Genomic DNA, 17,731 nt, shown 5'->3' with positions numbered 1-17,731 from the left:
CTGGGTGGTAGACGGACTTGGCGAGCGAGTGTTGCGCGGCGAGCTCGGTGCGCTGTGTGCGTCAGGCGAGTCAGGCCCGCTCATGGGAGGCGAGAAGTGTCGGCGGGAAAGGTGAGGGTCCGAGTAAAACTTAAAACCTTAGAGGCTATTTAAGTTGCTGATTTATATTAATTTTATTGTTCAAACATGAGAGCTTAGTACGTGAAACATGAGAGCTTAGTACGTTAGCCATGAGAGCTTAGTACGTTAGCCATGAGGGTTTAGTTCGTTAAACATGAGAGCTTAGTACGTTAAACATGAGAGCTTAGTACGTGAAACATGAGAGCTTAGTACGTACTATCAACAGGTTGAATGCTCTCCTACGCCGCGGCGCTGCGGGCGTGGTGCGCCGTGAGGCGAGGGAGGATCGCGTCGATTATCTCGAGGCCGTGCCGCCCGACGAGCCAGCGGTCGACGCTGTTCTGGACCGAGAGGAGGAGGTGACGGTCGATGATGGCGCCATGCTGTTCCTCGGGAATCGCCTCTGCACGTTGCTCCTGCACGTTGCTCCGCAGGACTAAGACGTCGAGGAGGAAAGCCCAGCGGATGAGCATGAACGCCGTATGGTGGCCGTCGGAATCGACCTCCACCGTGCTCGCGAGGGCGAGCTGCTCGACGATGACGGCGTTGCAGCCGAGCCAGCCGTCGCCATGAGGGTCGGGCTCGACGGCCTCGGGAACCACGACGACCTTGACGTGGCACTCGATCGGCTGGTCGGCGCGAATGTGGGCGGTGCTGAGCTGGAAGGCGTGCGTCTGCGCATGTGCGGGAAAGCTCAGTTGGTGCTTTCGGATGCGAGGGAGTGGGGCGACGCACCTGGAAAGGTCCGTGCAGCGTGGCGTCGACGACGAGACGATCTTGGAAAGCACGGTGGTCGAGCCGGTTCACGGTCCTCTCGTGGTCGGCGGCGTGCACGCGGACGGTGATAGGCTGCGAGGAGAGTCAGCAACGAGAACGAGGGAAGGAGAGAACGGGCGAGACGGCCGACGCACGGCGAGACGTGTCGGAATGGAGACGTTCACGAGGTGCCGGGCGATCAGCTCGACGTCGCGGCGTTGGTTGATCGCGCCCTGTGCAGCGTAGGCAAGCGCTGCGAGACCTGTAGGCTCATGAGCTTGTCAGGGAATGCCACGAGAGGCTAACAGCGGAAGAGGGAACGCACCGCCGATGCCAAAGTGGTGAATGTCGGCGGCGACGAGAGGGCCGTGGACCCAATGGATCGCGAGCAAGACGCTCTCCGAGCCGGTGGCGGAACCGACGAGAGCCATCGAGGGAGCGAGGCGGAAGGCTGACGGTGCTGAAGAAGGAGAGCAAGCGCGGGCAGGCAAAAGCGACGAACGGACAAGCCGAGGAAGCTCCGAGGACACGTCCGTCCGTCAGGGGCTCAGGAGAGAGAAACACGGAGCCGGGGCGTACAAGCGACCGTCGTAGCTGCGACGTTGAGGAGAACGCCGAGGTCCGCACCCAACTTGAGAAGGTCCCGACGCACGAGCCCCCTCCAGCCGCCTCGTGCTTCTCGCTCTCGGCTGTTCGTCAAAAGCTCAGGCTCACGTCACACACGCTCTCGGCTCGGACACGACGCGAGGAAACAGGCGAGAAGCATAATTGCAGGATCTAGAAGGTTGAGGACGACTGCGAATGGACGTTTCGCCCGATCCTCCTCGTGCTCGTGCGGCTCTGTGGCTCGTACGCCGACTTTGCGAGCGACGCGAAGTGATGTTGAGCGTGCGGGTCGATGCGGTCGCGCTGCACGAGATCGACGGCGAGACAGGGTCAGTCAGGCGAATCCTCGGGAAGGCGAGGCGGCCTTAGGCGCGCAGGGAGAAGGGAGGACTCACCGCCATCTGTGAGGTGTGAGGAAGACCGAGAGCGATGTCAGTACCGAGTCGAGGTGCCGAGAGGAAGCGAGAGGAAAGCTGGGACGCACGTAGAGCCCGGCCCGCAGGCTCTTGACGATCTCGCGGTACTGCCCTTTGAGCTCGTTGCGTCGGCCGTGCGGCGTGATCGGGTCGAGCGCATGGTACTGTGCGCCAAAGTGCGCCATCTCCCAGTCGGCGGCGCCCGCGACGCTGTCGGCGCGGAAGATGGTGAGCCACCGGTCGATCGTCGCGACGCCGGGCGCGCCGACGAGGACCTGCGCCATGGCGGCGTCGAGCGTGTGCCGGAGAGAATGATCGATGAGGTCGTCTGCGCTCTGGTTCGGCGGCGGCGGGAAGTGCTCCTGCTCGACCCAGTAGAGGGCCGTGCCGAACAAGAACGCCCACCGGGCGACCATGAGCGCGGCGTAGTGCCCGTCCGAGTCGACCGGCTCGCCGGCCGCGAGCTCGAACGAGTCGAGGACGATATAGGCCCACGTGCGCCAGTTGCGCTCGCCGGCTCGACCCGGGTCCTGCGGGTGCACCATCGGGACGATCTTGACGAAGGACCGGATCGGGCGCTGTCCCTGCACGCGCGTAGAGTACCAGCGGCATCGGTGCGTCTGCAGAAACGGGCAACAGGCATCAGTTCGTGAGCCTGTCGGCGAGGGAGAGAGCCAGCTCACCTCGAAAGGGGCGTGGATCTCCGGGTCGTAGATGATCATTCCGGCGGCGTCTTCCACCTTGTCCGGGCGCACATGGATCATGATAGGCTGCGTGCAAGAGCGTCAGATACGGTCGATTCAGGAGAGAGGGAGAGACGCACCGCGAACTTGGTCGGGACGTGGATCGTGCGCAACAGGACGGTGACCGGCGTGTCGTACCCCGCCCGATGCCACGACTCGGCTCCGGCAGCGAGTCCAGCAAGACCTGCGGCGCGTCAAAGTGCGTCAGGCCGCGACAGTCGAGGAGAGAGGGAGAGACAAAGAGACAGAGAGCGGACGCACCGCCGAGCGCGTAGGGAATTCCCCTCTCGTGGAGCTGGACCTGGACGTAACGCTCCGTGACGAGATCGCTTTCGACAGCGGTGAGCTCGAGGACGTCGGGCTCCATGGCAGAGAAGGCGGCGACGCGAGAGAGAGAGGATGGCGGAGCGAGAAAGAGAAGGTCGGGCGAGTCTGACGACGAACGGCCAGGAGGGCCCGTCGGAAGTTCCGGTCCGTCTCGAAAGGCCGAAGCCTCGGCGAGCAGAATCGGAGACGGACGGACAGCCTCGGCGCGAGAGCAAGATCGAGGAGGCGGACCGGAGAAGGAGGCTCGTGCGCGGTCGACTGGCTCGGCGAGACGCCGCGCAGCAGAGCTCCGACAGCGGGAAGCTGCTGACGCCAACCAGAGCGTGTCACAGGAGGAGCTGCGTAGGGAGGAGCGTAAGTTGCGGCTCTGATGCTGAGAGTAAGAGGGAGAGAAAAAGGGACGCACCCGAGCGACGACGACGACAGTCTCGAGTTGGCGGCAACGGGAGCGACAGGCTCGCACAGTCGCGAGAAAAGGAAGGGTATAACCGAGAATGGTGTTCCAAGTGCGAGATGCGCTCCATACGAGAATCCCTCCTCGTCTTTGCCGACCTGGTCCTCGTCCTCCCTCGCGCTCGCCGAGTATGCCTCCCGGCGTCGCTCCTCCTCTGACTCCTGCGCCTGCTCCTCGACTCGACGCTGCCGATGCCGTCGCTGACGCAGCTGGCTGCGTCGAGACTCCCTCGCGCGCGAGGGCGATCAGATCTTGCCATGCAGGAGGTTGCTGATGATGCTGCGGCCTGCGAGCGCACCGAGCGTCGTCAGGGCTGTCCAACGTGTGCCGGAAGGGTGCGAGAGAGGGAGGAGGAAGAGGACGCACCCGTGAGGCGGACCGTGTGGTACAAGGTCGGGATGTCGAGGGTCGAGAAGAACGTGTCGGCGAAGCCAAAGGGCAGCATGAGCGGGATCCAGCCTGCGGAGAAGAAATGCGTTAGACCCAAGGCTGAGGACGAATAAGTGCCACACTCGACGAATAGGCATTTGCGGCCGCCGAGAGAGGAGGAAATGGCGAGGAAGAGGGCGAGGACTCACCCTGAGCGAGCTCGAGCGCAAAGCCGCCGTCCTTGGGGAAGATGTACTGCTTGACATCGCCGCGGACGAGGTGGTGCATGTCGCCTGGGCGGTAGATCTGCGAGGACGGCGCAGAGCTTGTTGGTCAGGACGAGGCGCTCACGAGGAGAGCCCGAACACGACGAGGGGGAGGGCGGGACGCACCTCGGGCTCGAACGCGCCGGCCTTGCTCGCCCACTGCTCGCCCTTGAGGATGTGGAAGTAGTCGTCGGCCGTGTGGCGGCCCGTGTGACCCTCGGTGCCGAGCGGGGTGCCAAAGACGATGAGGTACTCGGTGATGCTGGCGTGAACGATGAACATGGTGCCCATGGCGCCGCCGGCGTTGTTCCACACCCACTCGCGGTCGGCAGGCACGTAGCTCGCCGGGTCGACCTTGCCGTCCGGGCCCGTGACGAGCGGGGTGGCGCTGAAGCCCGTGTTGATGGTCCACGACGGGTGCTCGTGAGAGAGGGACGTGATGATGTGCGACACGACCGAGACGGTGTCGTTGCCGTGGAGGGCGAGGGCGTCCTTGCACAGCTGATGGAGTGCGGGCGGGTCGAAGATGTACCACCGCGACTGTGGGCGAGCGAGGAGGGAGGATGAGCGACTTCTCGAGGTAAGGGAGGGGGAGGAGGTTCAGGGCGCACCTTGACCTGCTCGAGAAGGCCCCAGACTGCCGACAGGACGGCCAAGACGACGCCGGACACGACGAGGTTGCGGACCGACCACCGCGAGCGAGGGCGCAGGCGGACGGGGGCGGCGCCAACGGGGCGAGACTTGCGTGCCGAGATGTTCATGGTCGAGGTGCAAGGAGCGAGAGCAGCAGTGACCGGTCCAGCCTGTGGCACGTCGAGCGTGGTGGTTCGACCCAAGGAGGAGTGGGCCGATGAGAGCAAAGGCCGCACCCACTCTCGCGCCCACCTCGGCAGAGGAGCTCAGCTGCACTCTGTCACAGCTTACAGAGCGTAGCCGGCACGCCCAGAGACGCGACCGACTCGGCCAGAGCCATCGCCGTCCGCCCCTCCTCGTCGTCCAACCCTCGCTCTCTCGTCCTCCTTCCCTTCCACTCGAGCCGAGCCATGCACCCGTGCAACCGACTCCTGCGTGCCATCAAGCCCCCTCTCGAGCGCGACGCGGCCAATGCCTCGGTCCTCGAGGCCGCTCTCGCCCACACTCGCGCCCTCGTCCACAGCATCGGTGCGTCCCATCTCTCGCACTCTCTGTGGTGCCTGCGCCTGCGTCGAGCTGACTTCCTGAACCACGTACACAGGACCATGCACCACACACACACTCTACACCGCCTTGCACCACCCCTCGTCCCCACCTCTCCCTCGCCAGCCACCGCGCAACGTCCCTCCCGCCAAGGACCCCATCCTGCGCCGCTCCCGCGCCCGCCCGTCCACTCCTGCACCTCCCGCCGACCCGCACGGCCCGGCCGCCTCGTGGAGCATGGCCTTCCTCAAGCGGCGTGTCCTCGCGCATCTGGTCGCCGACGGCGAGCTCGTCAAGCTCACGCGTGAGCGGTGGGAGCGCACGACCGGCGCCCCTCTGCCGCCCCAGGTCAAGGGCGAGGAGGGCGAGAGCGCGTTCGTGTGGGTCGACAGCCGGCGGTGGGAGGAGCTCGCGAGGAGGAAGGCCAGGGAGGGACCGCCGCTCGAGGTCCGGGCGGCGCCGAGACGGCCTGAGAAGGACGACGTCGAGCGCGAGCTCGACAGGCTCGAGCGCGAGGAGGGCAGTAGCGCGCCGTGGTCCGAGTAACGCGCACGCCGTTCCCCCCCCTTTCTCGTCGAGCAGGCCTCACTTTCCGAGAGTCGTCTCGTCGCCCTGCTCGTCTCTCGCTCGGACTCGGCTCGACGATGCTCGAGACAGAAACTTTGGATTGCAGTGACGGCACGAAACAAGGCGCTCTGGTACAGCGTGGCGGGACGCAGGTGGTACAACAGACAGTCGGGTTCGACGGCGGCTCGTGCGCTCGACCTGGGACGCTCACGCGAGCTTCTTGCGGCCGGCGCCCGAATTGGTGCCGACGCGGCCCTTGGCCTGCTGCTGCTGGTGCGCGTTGAAGGCGACGAGGGCGACTGAGGAGGACGAGGGAGGGGAGGAACGAGAGGGTCAGCGAGTGGGCTCGAGAGGTGGCGCACGGCTTGACCGCGCTAGACGTGGGAGGGGGACGCACCACCAATGAGCCCGAGGACGAGGATGTTGGCTGCAGGGCGCAAAACGTGGTCAGCACACGGCGCGAGGCAGGAGGACGGAGGATGACGACGACGGACCAAACACGAGGCGGATGGTGCGCTCGACGGCATGGAACCCTTCGCCGATGACGGCACGCACGAGCGAGATGGCGGCGTCGACGATGGCGACCTCGCCCTTGATGCTGCAGTGTGCGAGAGACGGTCAGCGAGCTGCGGGAGGGAGTGCGAGCGAGGCGCGAGGACGAGGGCGAGAGGCGCAGGGGACTCACACGCCACGCCCGATGTCGTAGACGGCGGCGACGATGTTGCTGTTGGTCATGAGGAGGCTGTGCGAGTGGTGGTGCGGCGTGCGAGTGAGGGAAGCGAGGGAGAGAGCGAGCCGCGAGCAGAAGTCCTCGTTGTCCGAAACGGGCCCCGCGAATCTCTCCGGCGTCATCTGTCGATCCCTCGCGGGGCGGCGACCAAAACTTGGGCGCACGTGCCCTCTCTCAGCAGGTGGCCGGATCTGCGAGTCGCACGACGCTCGCTTCCTAGGTCTCTGCAGCAGCTTGAGTGGCTCGCTTCGACGCCCTGCCTCTCGCTCTCGCAGAAGCTGCAGACGCAGACCAAGCTCGTCGAATTGTCAAACTCGCACACCGTCGGCCTCGAGCACTCAACCGGGTCTCCTACTCGGGTCCGTCGACGGCTGCGCGACTCTCTGCCACCCGTGGTCCCACCCTGTCCGAGGCGGCGGCGCTGCGTCGTGCGGCGGAGCAGGCGTGCGGGTCGGGTCGAGGCGGGAGGTGTCGTGCGGGAGGTACGAGCGGCGGTCCAAGGGTGGCTGACGACGGCCAAGGAGCGGTCAGTCGGCGCGAGACAGGGCCAGGATCGAAGAGAGCAGGCGACGCACAGGGTGGACCGAGCCCTGACGATGCTGCGGCAGTGCGAGGTGGCTCGGGAGCCGGCTCGACGAGGACGGCGGTGCAGGCGGTGGCGGCGAGGGGGATGGCTGCGGGCGCGCTCGATGGACAGGTCAGGTCGGCTCGGGTTCGCGGCGAGGACGGGAGCGCAGCGACGCACAGGGTAGCCCCGGCTGTGTAAACGCCGCCTCGGCTCGGAGCGGAACGACTGGGCGCGCTGTTTGAGCGAGATGATCATCAGTCGCCGTCGAGGAGAGACAGGCTAGAGAGACAGTCGACGTACGTCGTCGTCCCGGTAGTCGTCGCGACGCCGCCACCCACCGTCGCGGTCCGCCGCCTCGTACCCGCCGCTCGTGCGCCGCTCGCGCCCGTTCTCGACCGCGGCCGTCCAGCCTTCTCGCGGTCCCTCGCGCCGCTCCTCGCGCCTCGGAACCCAGTCAGTGTCCCACCGGCTCGGCTCAGGGCTCCTGCGCCTCGCACCGACGCTGCCCCACTCGCGGTCCCTCCACGACGACGCCGACGGCTCGGCGGGAGGAGCGCGCGACTCGCCTCGCTGCCGCGCCCGCACGAGGCCCATGATCTCGTCGTCGCGCTCGTCTCGCGGCGCCGGGGCACGCAGAGCGGCGGCGGCCCGGGCCTCCTCGTCCTCCGGGTCGCCCTTGACGAGGAACCCGCTCGACCCGCCGCCACCGCCGGCGCCGCTCGCGCTGCAGCTCCCGCTCACCGTGCGCCAACCGACCGCTGTCGATGCGCGCGCATCGGCTGCGGCGAACGACCCGGGTCCTGGAGCGGCCGGACCACCCGCTCGGCGGAGCGAGCCGAAGATGGCGGCCTGCACCTCGTCCTGCTCGACGGCGGACGCGCTCGCGGCGCCGTCGTGCCCGTAGTAGTCACGCGAGGCGTGCGCGCCGAGCGCCTCGTCGTCGTCGGCGAACGAGAGCGAGACGTCGTTCTCGGCCTCGTACCCTGCGGCGCCGGGACCCGGACCGCCGTAGCGTGGCGTGGCGCCCGAGCTGAACGACGACGAGGACCCAGCGACAGGTCCTGGTGGCGATGCACCGGCCGAGGTCGCTGGCGCGGCGTGGATCGGCCGGCCGCGCTCGTCGTACTGGATCGGCGGCGGGCGCCTCTTCCACGGCAGGATGGTCGAGTGGCGCGGGCCCGGCTGGGTCGAGGGTGCCGACGAAGGGGCGGGCGCGGGTGCGGGTGCGGGCGGTGGTGGAGGAGGAGGCTGGCGCGAGCGGACCGCGGGAGGAGGAGGTGCTGCCGCAGCCGGGTTGACGCGGGCGATGTACTTGAGCTGCTTCTCCGACAGGCCCGAGGCAGCCGCAGGTGCGGGTGCAGGTGCCGCAGCAGGTACAGGTGGGAGTACGGGCGGTCGAGGAGGAGGAGGTACAGGGCGAGGAGGTGCAGCGTACGCGGGCGGGCGCGCGCTCGCCGACGAGCTCGATGCGGCGGCAGGCGCGACGTCGCTGCGGCCGCTGCTGCTCGTCGACGACCCGACTGGAAGGAAGCTGCTCGACGAGAGCGGGACGCCGCCGTTGGTGTCGCGCCGAGTCGAGACCTGGAACGACGAGTCGGCGCCGGCGGCTCGAGCGGCCGACGTGGACGAGCTCTGCCCTGCTGCAGTACCGTCGACGGCGCCGGCCGACTCGAGAAAGCCGGCGCTCGCGCCGAGCCCGCTCGCCGTGCGCACCCGCTTGAGCGCCGACGGCGTGCTCGCGCCCGAACCGGCCGCCCCGTCCTCGGACCCGCTCGCGGCGCCGGCGCTGCGCTTCTTGCTCAACGGCAGTGCCGCAAGGTGCTGCGGCGGAGGCGATTCATGTGCTGGGCGAGGCTGAGGCTGAGGCGGGATGGCGGCGGCGGGCTCGTCGTGCTGCGGCTCGCGAGCGTGGCCCGAGCCCGACGCGGTGGCGAGACCGACAAAGCCGGCGACGTTTGACGAGCGCCTCGAGCCGTCGCGCAACGAGCCGTCGATGTTGTACTTGTGCGTCAGGTCGGCGGGCTTGAAGTCCCTGCGAGCGCGAGAGGGAAGAGGGGAAGGGAGAACCGAGGGTCAGTGCGGCGCTTGAGGCGAAAGAGGGAAGGAAGAGAGGCGCAAGACGTACTTGATCCACGCCTTGATGAGATCGTACGTCTTGGTGTTGGCCTTGACCTCGCCCGTGAGTTTGTCGTGGACGTGAACGCGGACGAGCTCGACGAGCTCGAGCAGGTCGCCGTCGGCGAGGTGGCGGCACCGGTGCACGATGGCGGGGAGCACGTGCAGCTCGACGGGCGCGAACGCGATGCTGTCCGAGCCGAGCTTGACCTTGGCCTTGCCGTCGCGCCGCGCCGGGACCATGTCGGGACGAAGCCGCCAGACGCGATGCGGGACGGGCACGCCGTGCTGGCGCAGCGGCGCGTACAGGGGCGTATCGGGCCAGCGGTCCTCGCCGTCGAGTGGCGCGACCTTGGTGAGGGCGAGGAAGCGGTCTAGGGCGGTCGTGACCTCGTCCTGCTCGGCTTGACGTGGCGGCGCGTCCTGCCCGAGGGCCTTGACCCGCCGGACGTCCGAGTCAGGCGACATGTCGTCGACGCCGACGATGATGTTGCGCGACGCCTGGTAGGCGCCGATGAGGGCCGTGCCGCGGCTCGCCGACAGCATGCGCGGGCACAGCGAGTCGTGCGAGTCGCCGAGGTAGGCCGCCATCAGGCTGCGGACCCAGGTCGAGTAGGGCGAGTCGATCGAGTTGAGGATCTCTGCGGAAGAACGAGGCGTCAGGTCCAGAACGGCGAAGGTGCGCGGCGAGACGAGGCGCGAGCGGGAGGACGCACCCCCTTTCGTGAGGACCTTGCCGCGCTGCACGCGCTGGAAGACCTCGCGCTCTTGAGCGTTCGACAGGTTGCGGTAGAAGCCGTAGCGCAGGCGCTTCGAGTCGAACAGGGCGCGGGCGTCGGGGTCGAGGCCCGAGTAAACGACCGACTTGCCGTCCGAGCCTTTCTGCGGGTCGTGCACAGTGAGGAGCGCGACGCGTCAGGTCGCTCGAGCGATGAACAAAGGAGGGGAATGGGGACGGACGATGGCGACTTGACCCGTCATGAACCTGCGAGAGAACCGGGCGAGGGCGCGGTCAGTCCTCGTCCCGCTCTGCTGCACGGCCTTGGACGGAGAAAGGACGAGAGGGGACGCACTTGTGGATCGCCGACATGCGCTGCTTGCCATCTGCGCAGTTCCACACCTGCATGACCTCGCCGTCCTCGCGCTCGTCGTCCTCGTCCAGGTCCTCCTCGTGCTTGAGCGCCCAGCCGTCGGGGAGCGCCGTGCGGCCCTCGGGCCGGATCTGGATCGCCGACGGGATGCGGCGGTACCACGGGTCGTTGCGGTCGCGCGGCTGGTAGATGTTGAACAGGAGCTCGGGGACGTGCATGTTGCGGAAGAGCGACTGGATCAGGCCCACGACCGAGTCGGCGGTCCACTGCGGTCGGCGTAGGTCGGCGCAGGCGGGAGGCGTCGACGAGAGGGTGTGCGCGAGGTCGGGCGGATAGAGAGGGCAGGGAATGGAGGAACAGGGAGGAAGGGAAGAAGGTCAGTCGGGGGGTACGGAGGAGGCGAGGTCGACGGCCGGCAGTGGACGCACGACGACGTCGCGCTGGTAATCGGGCGACAGATTGATGACCTTGTTCTCGAGCATCATGAAGATGTCTGTGCAGGGCATGCGGGACGCAGGGATGGGTCAGTGAGGGGTCTTGGGCGAGAGGTGGTGGGGGGAGGAGGGAGGCGAGCGCACCTCGCACGGGGAGGCTGCCAAAGTGCTCGTCGGGCGAGACCGAGTCGCTGACGAACAGGCCTGCGACTTGTGGTGCTGGCTGTGGTGCCGCTGCGCGGTCGGCGAGGGCGGGTCCTTGGAGGCCGTCGTCCGAGTCGTCGCTGTCGAGCATGTTGTCGCCGTCGCTGGCGAAGCCGTTGGCAGGCTGAAAGAGCATGCTGGTGGTGGACGGGCCGGCGTCGGCCCTCATGGTGGGCTGGCCGAGGCGGACGTTCATCAGGAGCGATGAGGAGGCGGAGGGGGGAGCCGGCCCTCGATGGCGGCAGCTCGTGGTGGTGCGGGTCGGTCACGAGGCTGTTCTTGTAGCGCGTGGAGAGCTGTGGCGGGTGTCGATCGCTGCCACTAGAGAGGCGAGCGAGGTGGTGTTGAACGAAGTGCGGCCCCCTCCCCCTCCTGCTCTCACTCGCCCACACGGCCTCGTCGACAGGCCAGAGCGTGCGACAGCTGTACCGACCCTTCATCATGCCAGCCCGCACCCGCTCGCCGTACGCCCCACTGCCTCCCACCATCCCACCCGTCCTCGCCCCAGCTTCGCCCCTCCCTCCTTCCTTCGACAGCGACGTCCACCACTGGAGCAACGCCCTCACCGGCGTCGACAAGCTCAGGCGACACACCGGCCTCCGCCACGCCGCACCCGCCGCACTCGGCCTCCCTCAACTCGTCTCGACCGCCGTCTGCGGCAGGTGGGGCAACCGCGACGACGACGGCCACGACCACCCCCCGCCCTGGCTCCTCGCTCAAGCGCCTCGCACAAAGGACGACCGCAAGCGCGACAAGGCCGAGCGTCGCGCGTGGGACCTCCTCGGCGTCGCCGGCATCCCTCGCGACGAGGTCGAGGCCGCTCAGTGGGAGCTCGTCAAACGCAACTGGCGCGCCAAGGCCTACGCCGACAAGCCGCTCAAGGTCGAAAGGGTCAAGAAGGAGGCCGAGCCGCACCCGTCGAGCGGCGACAGCAAGACGTCAGCCCCGGTCCTGAGCGCCCACTTCCCCTCGTCCAAGTCGTCCATCGCCGCCAGATCCGGGTCCAAGAAGCGCCCACCGTCGTCCCCTCCTGCCGCACACTCGCCTTCCTCGCCGCCAGGTCCTCGCTCCACCGCCGACAGCGCCAAATCAGTCGCAGGGTCCAAGGACCGGCCGGCGCACTCGGCCTCGTTCCCGTCCCTGTCGTCCATCAACTCGGCGGGACGCGCTCTCGCCTCGCCCGCGCCACGTCGCGCAAGCTCGGCGCATGCGCTCGCCAAGGACGTCGAGGACGGCGTGCTCAGCGATGGCGAGGGCGAGGGGGACGAGGTCCTGTTTGAGCGGGGCTGCACCCAGGTGCGTCTCCTCGAGACCGCTCACTGCAGAGCGAGCCTCGACTCTCCCTTCTCTTTCTCGAGTATCCACGACCGGTCCCTCCTGACTGACACCGCTTCTCGCACTCAGATGGTGCTCCCCGACCCGACCCCTTCCGCCGCACTGCCCTCCTCCCGCCACCCTCGCCCGTCGACCACCTCGGCCACCTCCTCAACCGCCGCTCCCGCCGCCGCGCCCTTCTCCTCGCCCGGCCTGCGCCCCTCGGCCCCCAACCTCGGCACCGGCATCGCCATCTCGACCCCGCACGCCGTCTCGCGCCCGAGTCGCGCAGCAGCAGCGCACCTCCCCTCCCCCTCGGCCTCGCCTCGCCCGTCGCACTCGCTCACGCGCTCGCCCTCGCCGCCGAGCACCGTCAAGGCGCCCGTCGCTCGTCGCCCTGCGCCGCCCTCGCGCGCGACGACCGCGCGCAGCTCGCTGTCGACGGCGGCGGGTGGCAAGCAGGCCGTGCACCGCCTGTCGAGCATCGCGAGGACGGCGAGCGCCATGAGTGGGAGGAGCGCGGCGGCCGAGGGCGAGGAGGGGGCGTGGGACGGGTTCCTCGAGGAGGACGCGCGGGATTGACGAGGCTCGAGCGGGGCGGGTGGGTCTGTGACCTTTTCAGTATGTGTCCTTGGTGTTTTTCTGTGCGCAACGATGGCTCCCGACTCTCTGCAGCTCGCGAGGAGAGAGAGAAAAGCCGTTGCGAGACGTCGCCCTGCGCGCCCTCCCCCTCTCGCCCATCCTCCTCGAGCGACGCTACGACGGGAACGACGGCAGTGGCGGCAGCCCGCCGAGCGGCGGCAGCACCGCTCGACCCTGCGCGTTGACGCTCACGCCGCCGCCAAACGCGGCGCCCGCACCCGGGATCGACCTCGCCGGCGGCGCCTGCTGCTGAACCGGCGCCGGGACGTGCTGCTGCGGGACCGGCGCCGGCTGCTGCTGCTGCTGAGGCGGCGGGAGAGGAGCACCTTGCGCCTGCGCCGCCGCCGCGTCGAGCGACACGCGCCCGCGCTGCCCTCGCCCGGACCCTCCCGCGTGGGCGTACGAGATCTTGTACGGGTTGTCCTCGGGCGCGTGCTGCTGCCGAGGCGCTCGCTGCTGCTGCTGCTGCTGCGCCGAGCCGGCGCCGGACACGGTCGAGAAGTAGAGCGTGGGCGGGAGCGCCGACGTCGCGCGCTGGTACTGCAGCTGGGCGTGCGGGCCGGCGGCGGCGTAGCGCTCGGGCTGGGCGTGCTGGCGCCGGCCCCACGCGAGCTCGACGTCGGCCATGAGGCCAAAGCCGCTCGCGCCCGTGTAGGCGCTCAGGCTGTCGGACCAGACGAAGGGCGGGTGCGGCGAGGCCATGGCGCGCAGCTGGTGGAAGGCCGAGATGGTGGCGTAGGGGACGAGGGTAAGGGGGTCGCGGTAACGTGCGGGGAGGCCGGTGAAAGGGCAGATGCCGAGCTCTGTGAGGGAGAGAGAGAGAGGGTCAGAAAGGCTCGAGGGTGGGTCTCGCAGGCAAAAAGGGCGAGAGGAGGACGCACGGCCGACAGGCATTGGCCTCTTGCTCCAGTCGGCGTGGTCGCCAAAGATGGCCTCGAGCTCGTCGGCGCGCGAACCCTCGAAGTTGTCGAACACGAGCCAGTTGCGGGCGTACTCTTGCGGCTCGGGCGGCGTCGACGGTCCCGGCGTGTGGTCGGCCGAGTTGAGGATCGAGTTGAGCGACGTCGACGCCGTCGTCGCACTCTTGCGCCCTCGACCGGTCGCCGCGTCGTGCTCGTGAACGAGCCCGCCCGTCTCGGCGCCGCTCGCCTTCCACCCCTTGGACCCCGACTCGCCGACGACCTCGATGAGCCGCCGCCGCCCCTTCTCCATCTGGTCCTGGTCGCCCTCCTTGCCCTTGCCCTTGTTGTCGACGCGATCTTGGACCCGGCTCAGGAACGTGAGCTTTGGGCCGATGATCTCGTAGCGCATGCCGGCGACGCGCTCGGCCTCGCGACGCTCCTCCTCGGCGGCGTAGAAGGCGAGGAGGGCGGCGCGGTTCTGCTCCTCGGTCTCGAGCGCCTCGGCGATCAGGTCGGCCTGCGTGAGCGTCGCCTGCTGCTTCCTGGTCGGTCGCGGCGTGGTGGTGGCCTGGAGGAAAACGAGGAAAGGTCGGCTCATGGGCTTCGCTGGCCGAGGCACGGGGCGAACAGGCACAGAAAGAGAGAGCGAGAGACGCACCTTGCGCTGCTCGACCTCCTTGAGGCGGTCTTGCACCTGCTTCTTGTTCTGCACGGCCTGGCGCCGCGAGCTCTCGCGCTGCGGGACGAGGAACGCCGGGTCGACGGCGACCTTCTTGCGCTTCTTGACGGGTTCGCCGTCCTCGTCGAGCGTCGTCGCCGAGGTGGACGCGACGGGGCCAGCCTGCTTGGCGGCGGCGGCCTTGCGAGCGGCCTTGGTCTGGCGGGCGAACGGGTGGACGGGCGCCTGGAACCCTTTGCGCTTGCCGCGCTCGGCCTGCAGACGAGCGACGGGGTCAACACCGCTTCAGACTGAGTGAAAGGGGAACCGAGGGCGCACCTTCTTGGCCTCCTTTGCCTCGCGACGGAGCTGGCGCTCGCCGGCCTCCTCGTCGTCCTCGTCGTCGCCCGCGTCCTCGTCGGTCGAGCCGAAATCCGAGTCGAACTCGTCCTTCTCCTCTGTGGGCAGGGATCCAGAGTCAGTTTGAGCCTGCAGGAGGCGTAGAGGGGCAGGGAGGAGAGCAGACTCGCCCTTGTTCTCGAACTCGTTGTCGTCCTCCTCCTCCTTGAACATCTCCTCGACTTCTGCTGCGGCCTCGTCCTCGATCAAGGCGGCCATGCGGTTGCCGGCATTGTTGCGGCGCGTCCTGGTGGCGAGGTTGGCCTCGACGGGCTCATCTTCCTCGGACGAGGTGGCCTCGGCGTCGGACTCTTCTGGCTCATCGGGGGCGGGCGTCGATGCTGCGCGCGAGGTCCGACGGGGCATGGTGGGCGGTACGGGTGCTCAGACGCGCTCTCTGAGCCGAGCAGTGGTTGGGGCGAGAGCGAGGGGAGAGGCTCGCTCGCTCATGCTCTACCCGCATGTCCACTCCCTCTGAGCCGGTGCTGCACACTCGCCAGGCCCTTCTCGAGCTTGTCTGAGCCCGATCCCGCAAGTCTGCGCTCGAGCCACGCCGTGCGCGTGTCGCCTGTCGACCACCTCGTCGCCTCGCCTCCTCGCGCCGCAAACCTCCTCGGCGGCAGCGGCAAATGGCTGCGCAGCCAGTCGACGAGGCGCACTACACCCCGTTCTACTGCGAGGAGAACGTCTACCAGCTGCTCGCGACGCTTCAAGGCTCGCCGCGCTTCTCGCGCTCGTTCGCCGTCTTCGTCTCGAACCTGGACCGCCACGCCCTCCTGTTCCAGCAGCAGGCGTCGCATCAAGGACCAGACCAGGGCCACTACGTCGTGTGGGACTATCATGTCGTCGCGGTCGCTATGGAGCGGGCAGGCGGCGAGCCGCAGCAAGTCGCGCCGGAGCGGGTCGTCGTCCTCGACCGCGACTCGAGATTGGGTGCGGTGGTACCGATGCGAGGTGCGTCGGCTTCTTCTCTTCATCCTGTCGCCTGCGTGCGACCGCTGACTCGCCACGATGCCCACAGAATATGTCGCTCAGACGTTTCGACCGGACCTCTTCCGCGACGGCGTCCTCGAGCCTACTCTGCGCAGGTGCGTCTCCTCTCGCCTGTCGCCTTCTCCGTACACCTCATCGGCGACGGTGACTAACGGTGACGGTATTCGTCACAGCCGATTTCGCGTCGTGCCCGGCAAGACCTTCCTCGAGTCGTTCGCGAGCGACCGCTCTCACATGGTGCGTCCTCCCTCTCTCTCTCTCTCTCTCTCTCTCTCTCTCTCTCTCTCTCTTACTCGCTCGACGTCATGCTCGCCCTTCTATTAACTTGATTGACCTCATCGACCGTGCGCAGCTCGTACCGCCCTCGACCGCCGCCGACGCCGCTCCCCTCCCCTCGACTCGCATTCCTCGACCCGATTCGCCAGCTCGCCCAGCACAGCCGCAGTACCTCAAGCCCGTTCCGCCCTACCCGCCGATCTGCGGGTCCGCGGCGGCTGCGTGTGGCGAGACGCACAACTTGTGGACGCGCTTCCTCGACATGCGGTTGCCGGGCGAGCGAGAGCGCGGTGCGAGCCGCGGGTTGGCGGACGACGAGGGCAGGTACGGGAGAGTGCTCGAGGGAGCGAACGAGCTCTTGGCGTACCCGTGGTGAGGCGAGGGAGGCATCGAGCGCGCGCGTTGCGGGAGGGAAGGGTGCAACCTCGAACTTTTCCTTCCTTGACCGCGCTCTCTGCGCTTTCCACTCGAGAGATTGAGCTTTCCTCGTCGAGGTCGGAGCTGCTCAAATCTCGGGCAGTCTCGCAGCGTTGCACTCGCTCGTCACGACGCTACGCTCGCCAATCCTCGCGCTCCTTCTGACCTTCTCAAGTCGCCCGACCTCGCGTCACGACATCCTGACGATGCTCACGATCTCGCTCAGCCCGTTCAAGCAGTACATGCGCCTGCCTGGCTGCGTCGTGCGGGTCTTCTCGCACTTGTCGAGGATGCGGAGGACGGCGTCCGTGACCGCGTCTCGCCCTTGGCCATCGAGCTCGCGCCCTTGCACCCCACGAGAGACCTCGACGACGTTCTTGACGAGCTCCTCGAGAGAGGATGACGTGCGCTGCAGGGCGAGCGCCTCGACGTCGTCGGGAACGCCCTCGGGCATTCCTTTGGCCGAGGATCGTCTGTCGCGCAGCGTCTCGAGGAGCAGGTACTGGTTCAGGGTCGGACCGACAAGCTGCGCCATGCCCTTGTTCGACCCAAACTTGACGCCGTTGTTGCGCCAGAGCTCGCGGTACATGCGCCCGACGAGGACCCAGGGCGTGACCTCGAACTTGTCGACGAGGCCCTCGTCGCACGCGGCGCGGAACATGTTGCCGCGAAGGTCCGAGAGGATGAGCGTCCTGCTCGGCTCGGGAATACGGCACTCGGGGTCCTGGAGCGCGCGAAGCAGGTCCTGTAGAGAGGCAGAAGGTCAGGGCGGGGTCCGAGCGCCATGCCACGGGCCGGTGTGGGCGTACGTTGACGCCTCGGCGCGAGAGCTTGTCCCGCTTGAGGAAGAAGTGCCAGTTGCACGGGCTGTTGGTGCGGCCCGATTCCATCTTGTCGAGTTTGTGGAGGAGCTCGACCTCGTCGTGCGAGAGCGGCGCCTGCGAGAACGTGTGGAAGCCCTTGCCGCAGGCCCACTTGTGCGTCGACCAGACCTGCAAAGTTCACGTCAGTCTCGGACGGCTCGGGCGCGGCCGCAGGAAGAGAAGCTGGACGCACCGCCTTCTGGCACGCCGGCGAGCAAAAGAACACCGACTCGCACGCCGCGCACTTCTTGACCGTCTGGTTCGAGCACACTGCACACTCGTGCGCCCTCATGGTAGCAGAAGCGAGGTCGAGAGAGTGAGGGAA

General features: G+C 67.9%; 7 protein-coding genes across 7 annotated transcripts; 2 read left to right on the top strand and 5 right to left on the bottom strand.

The window, feature by feature from the left end:
- Positions 1 to 1,638: 1,638 nt before the first annotated feature.
- RHOBADRAFT_52722 (uncharacterized protein) lies at positions 1,639 to 3,008 on the bottom strand (the record flags this gene model as incomplete). The annotated part of the gene is made up of 6 exons (XM_018416477.1): positions 1,639 to 1,785; positions 1,878 to 1,883; positions 1,967 to 2,518; positions 2,582 to 2,668; positions 2,722 to 2,825; positions 2,903 to 3,008. 6 exons carry the CDS (start codon positions 3,006 to 3,008, stop codon positions 1,654 to 1,656), a joined length of 987 nt encoding a protein of 328 aa, XP_018271735.1. The 3' UTR covers positions 1,639 to 1,653.
- A 659-nt stretch (positions 3,009 to 3,667) lies between these two features.
- Positions 3,668 to 4,818, bottom strand: RHOBADRAFT_31564 (uncharacterized protein; the record flags this gene model as incomplete). The annotated part of the gene is made up of 5 exons (XM_018412978.1): positions 3,668 to 3,708; positions 3,789 to 3,881; positions 4,001 to 4,097; positions 4,184 to 4,597; positions 4,669 to 4,818. 5 exons carry the CDS (start codon positions 4,816 to 4,818, stop codon positions 3,668 to 3,670), a joined length of 795 nt encoding a protein of 264 aa, XP_018271734.1.
- Positions 4,819 to 5,470: 652 nt separating this feature from the next.
- On the top strand, positions 5,471 to 5,779 carry RHOBADRAFT_43107 (uncharacterized protein; the record flags this gene model as incomplete). The annotated part of the gene is made up of 1 exon (XM_018414175.1): positions 5,471 to 5,779. The coding sequence occupies one exon, from the start codon at positions 5,471 to 5,473 to the stop codon at positions 5,777 to 5,779; it is 309 nt and encodes a 102-aa protein (XP_018271733.1).
- A 99-nt stretch (positions 5,780 to 5,878) lies between these two features.
- On the bottom strand, positions 5,879 to 6,568 carry RHOBADRAFT_66262 (uncharacterized protein; the record flags this gene model as incomplete). The annotated part of the gene is made up of 4 exons (XM_018418915.1): positions 5,879 to 6,099; positions 6,198 to 6,227; positions 6,295 to 6,398; positions 6,486 to 6,568. Coding segments are annotated over 4 exons (437 nt in total), but the record flags the coding sequence as incomplete, so codon positions are not given.
- A 6,380-nt stretch (positions 6,569 to 12,948) lies between these two features.
- RHOBADRAFT_52719 (uncharacterized protein) lies at positions 12,949 to 15,207 on the bottom strand. The gene is made up of 5 exons (XM_018416476.1): positions 14,989 to 15,207; positions 14,798 to 14,916; positions 14,459 to 14,734; positions 13,780 to 14,368; positions 12,949 to 13,701 (listed from the first exon to the last, which is right to left on the bottom strand). The coding sequence occupies exons 1-5, from the start codon at positions 15,074 to 15,076 to the stop codon at positions 13,013 to 13,015; spliced, it is 1,761 nt and encodes a 586-aa protein (XP_018271731.1). The 5' UTR covers positions 15,077 to 15,207; the 3' UTR covers positions 12,949 to 13,012.
- Positions 15,208 to 15,486: 279 nt separating this feature from the next.
- Positions 15,487 to 16,502, top strand: RHOBADRAFT_43103 (uncharacterized protein; the record flags this gene model as incomplete). Its single annotated transcript, XM_018414174.1, has 4 exons — positions 15,487 to 15,811; positions 15,879 to 15,945; positions 16,024 to 16,087; positions 16,203 to 16,502. 4 exons carry the CDS (start codon positions 15,487 to 15,489, stop codon positions 16,500 to 16,502), a joined length of 756 nt encoding a protein of 251 aa, XP_018271730.1.
- A 135-nt stretch (positions 16,503 to 16,637) lies between these two features.
- RHOBADRAFT_52717 (uncharacterized protein) lies at positions 16,638 to 17,698 on the bottom strand (the record flags this gene model as incomplete). The annotated part of the gene is made up of 3 exons (XM_018416475.1): positions 16,638 to 17,288; positions 17,353 to 17,535; positions 17,600 to 17,698. Coding segments are annotated over 3 exons (857 nt in total), but the record flags the coding sequence as incomplete, so codon positions are not given.
- Positions 17,699 to 17,731: the final 33 nt, after the last annotated feature.

This window comes from Rhodotorula graminis (assembly GCF_001329695.1).
Source record: "Rhodotorula graminis WP1 unplaced genomic scaffold RHOBAscaffold_5, whole genome shotgun sequence".
Lineage (NCBI taxonomy): Eukaryota > Fungi > Basidiomycota > Microbotryomycetes > Sporidiobolales > Sporidiobolaceae > Rhodotorula > Rhodotorula graminis.
The sequence above is the reverse complement of the archived record's forward strand: the minus strand, read 5'-3'. Positions and strand labels throughout refer to the sequence as shown.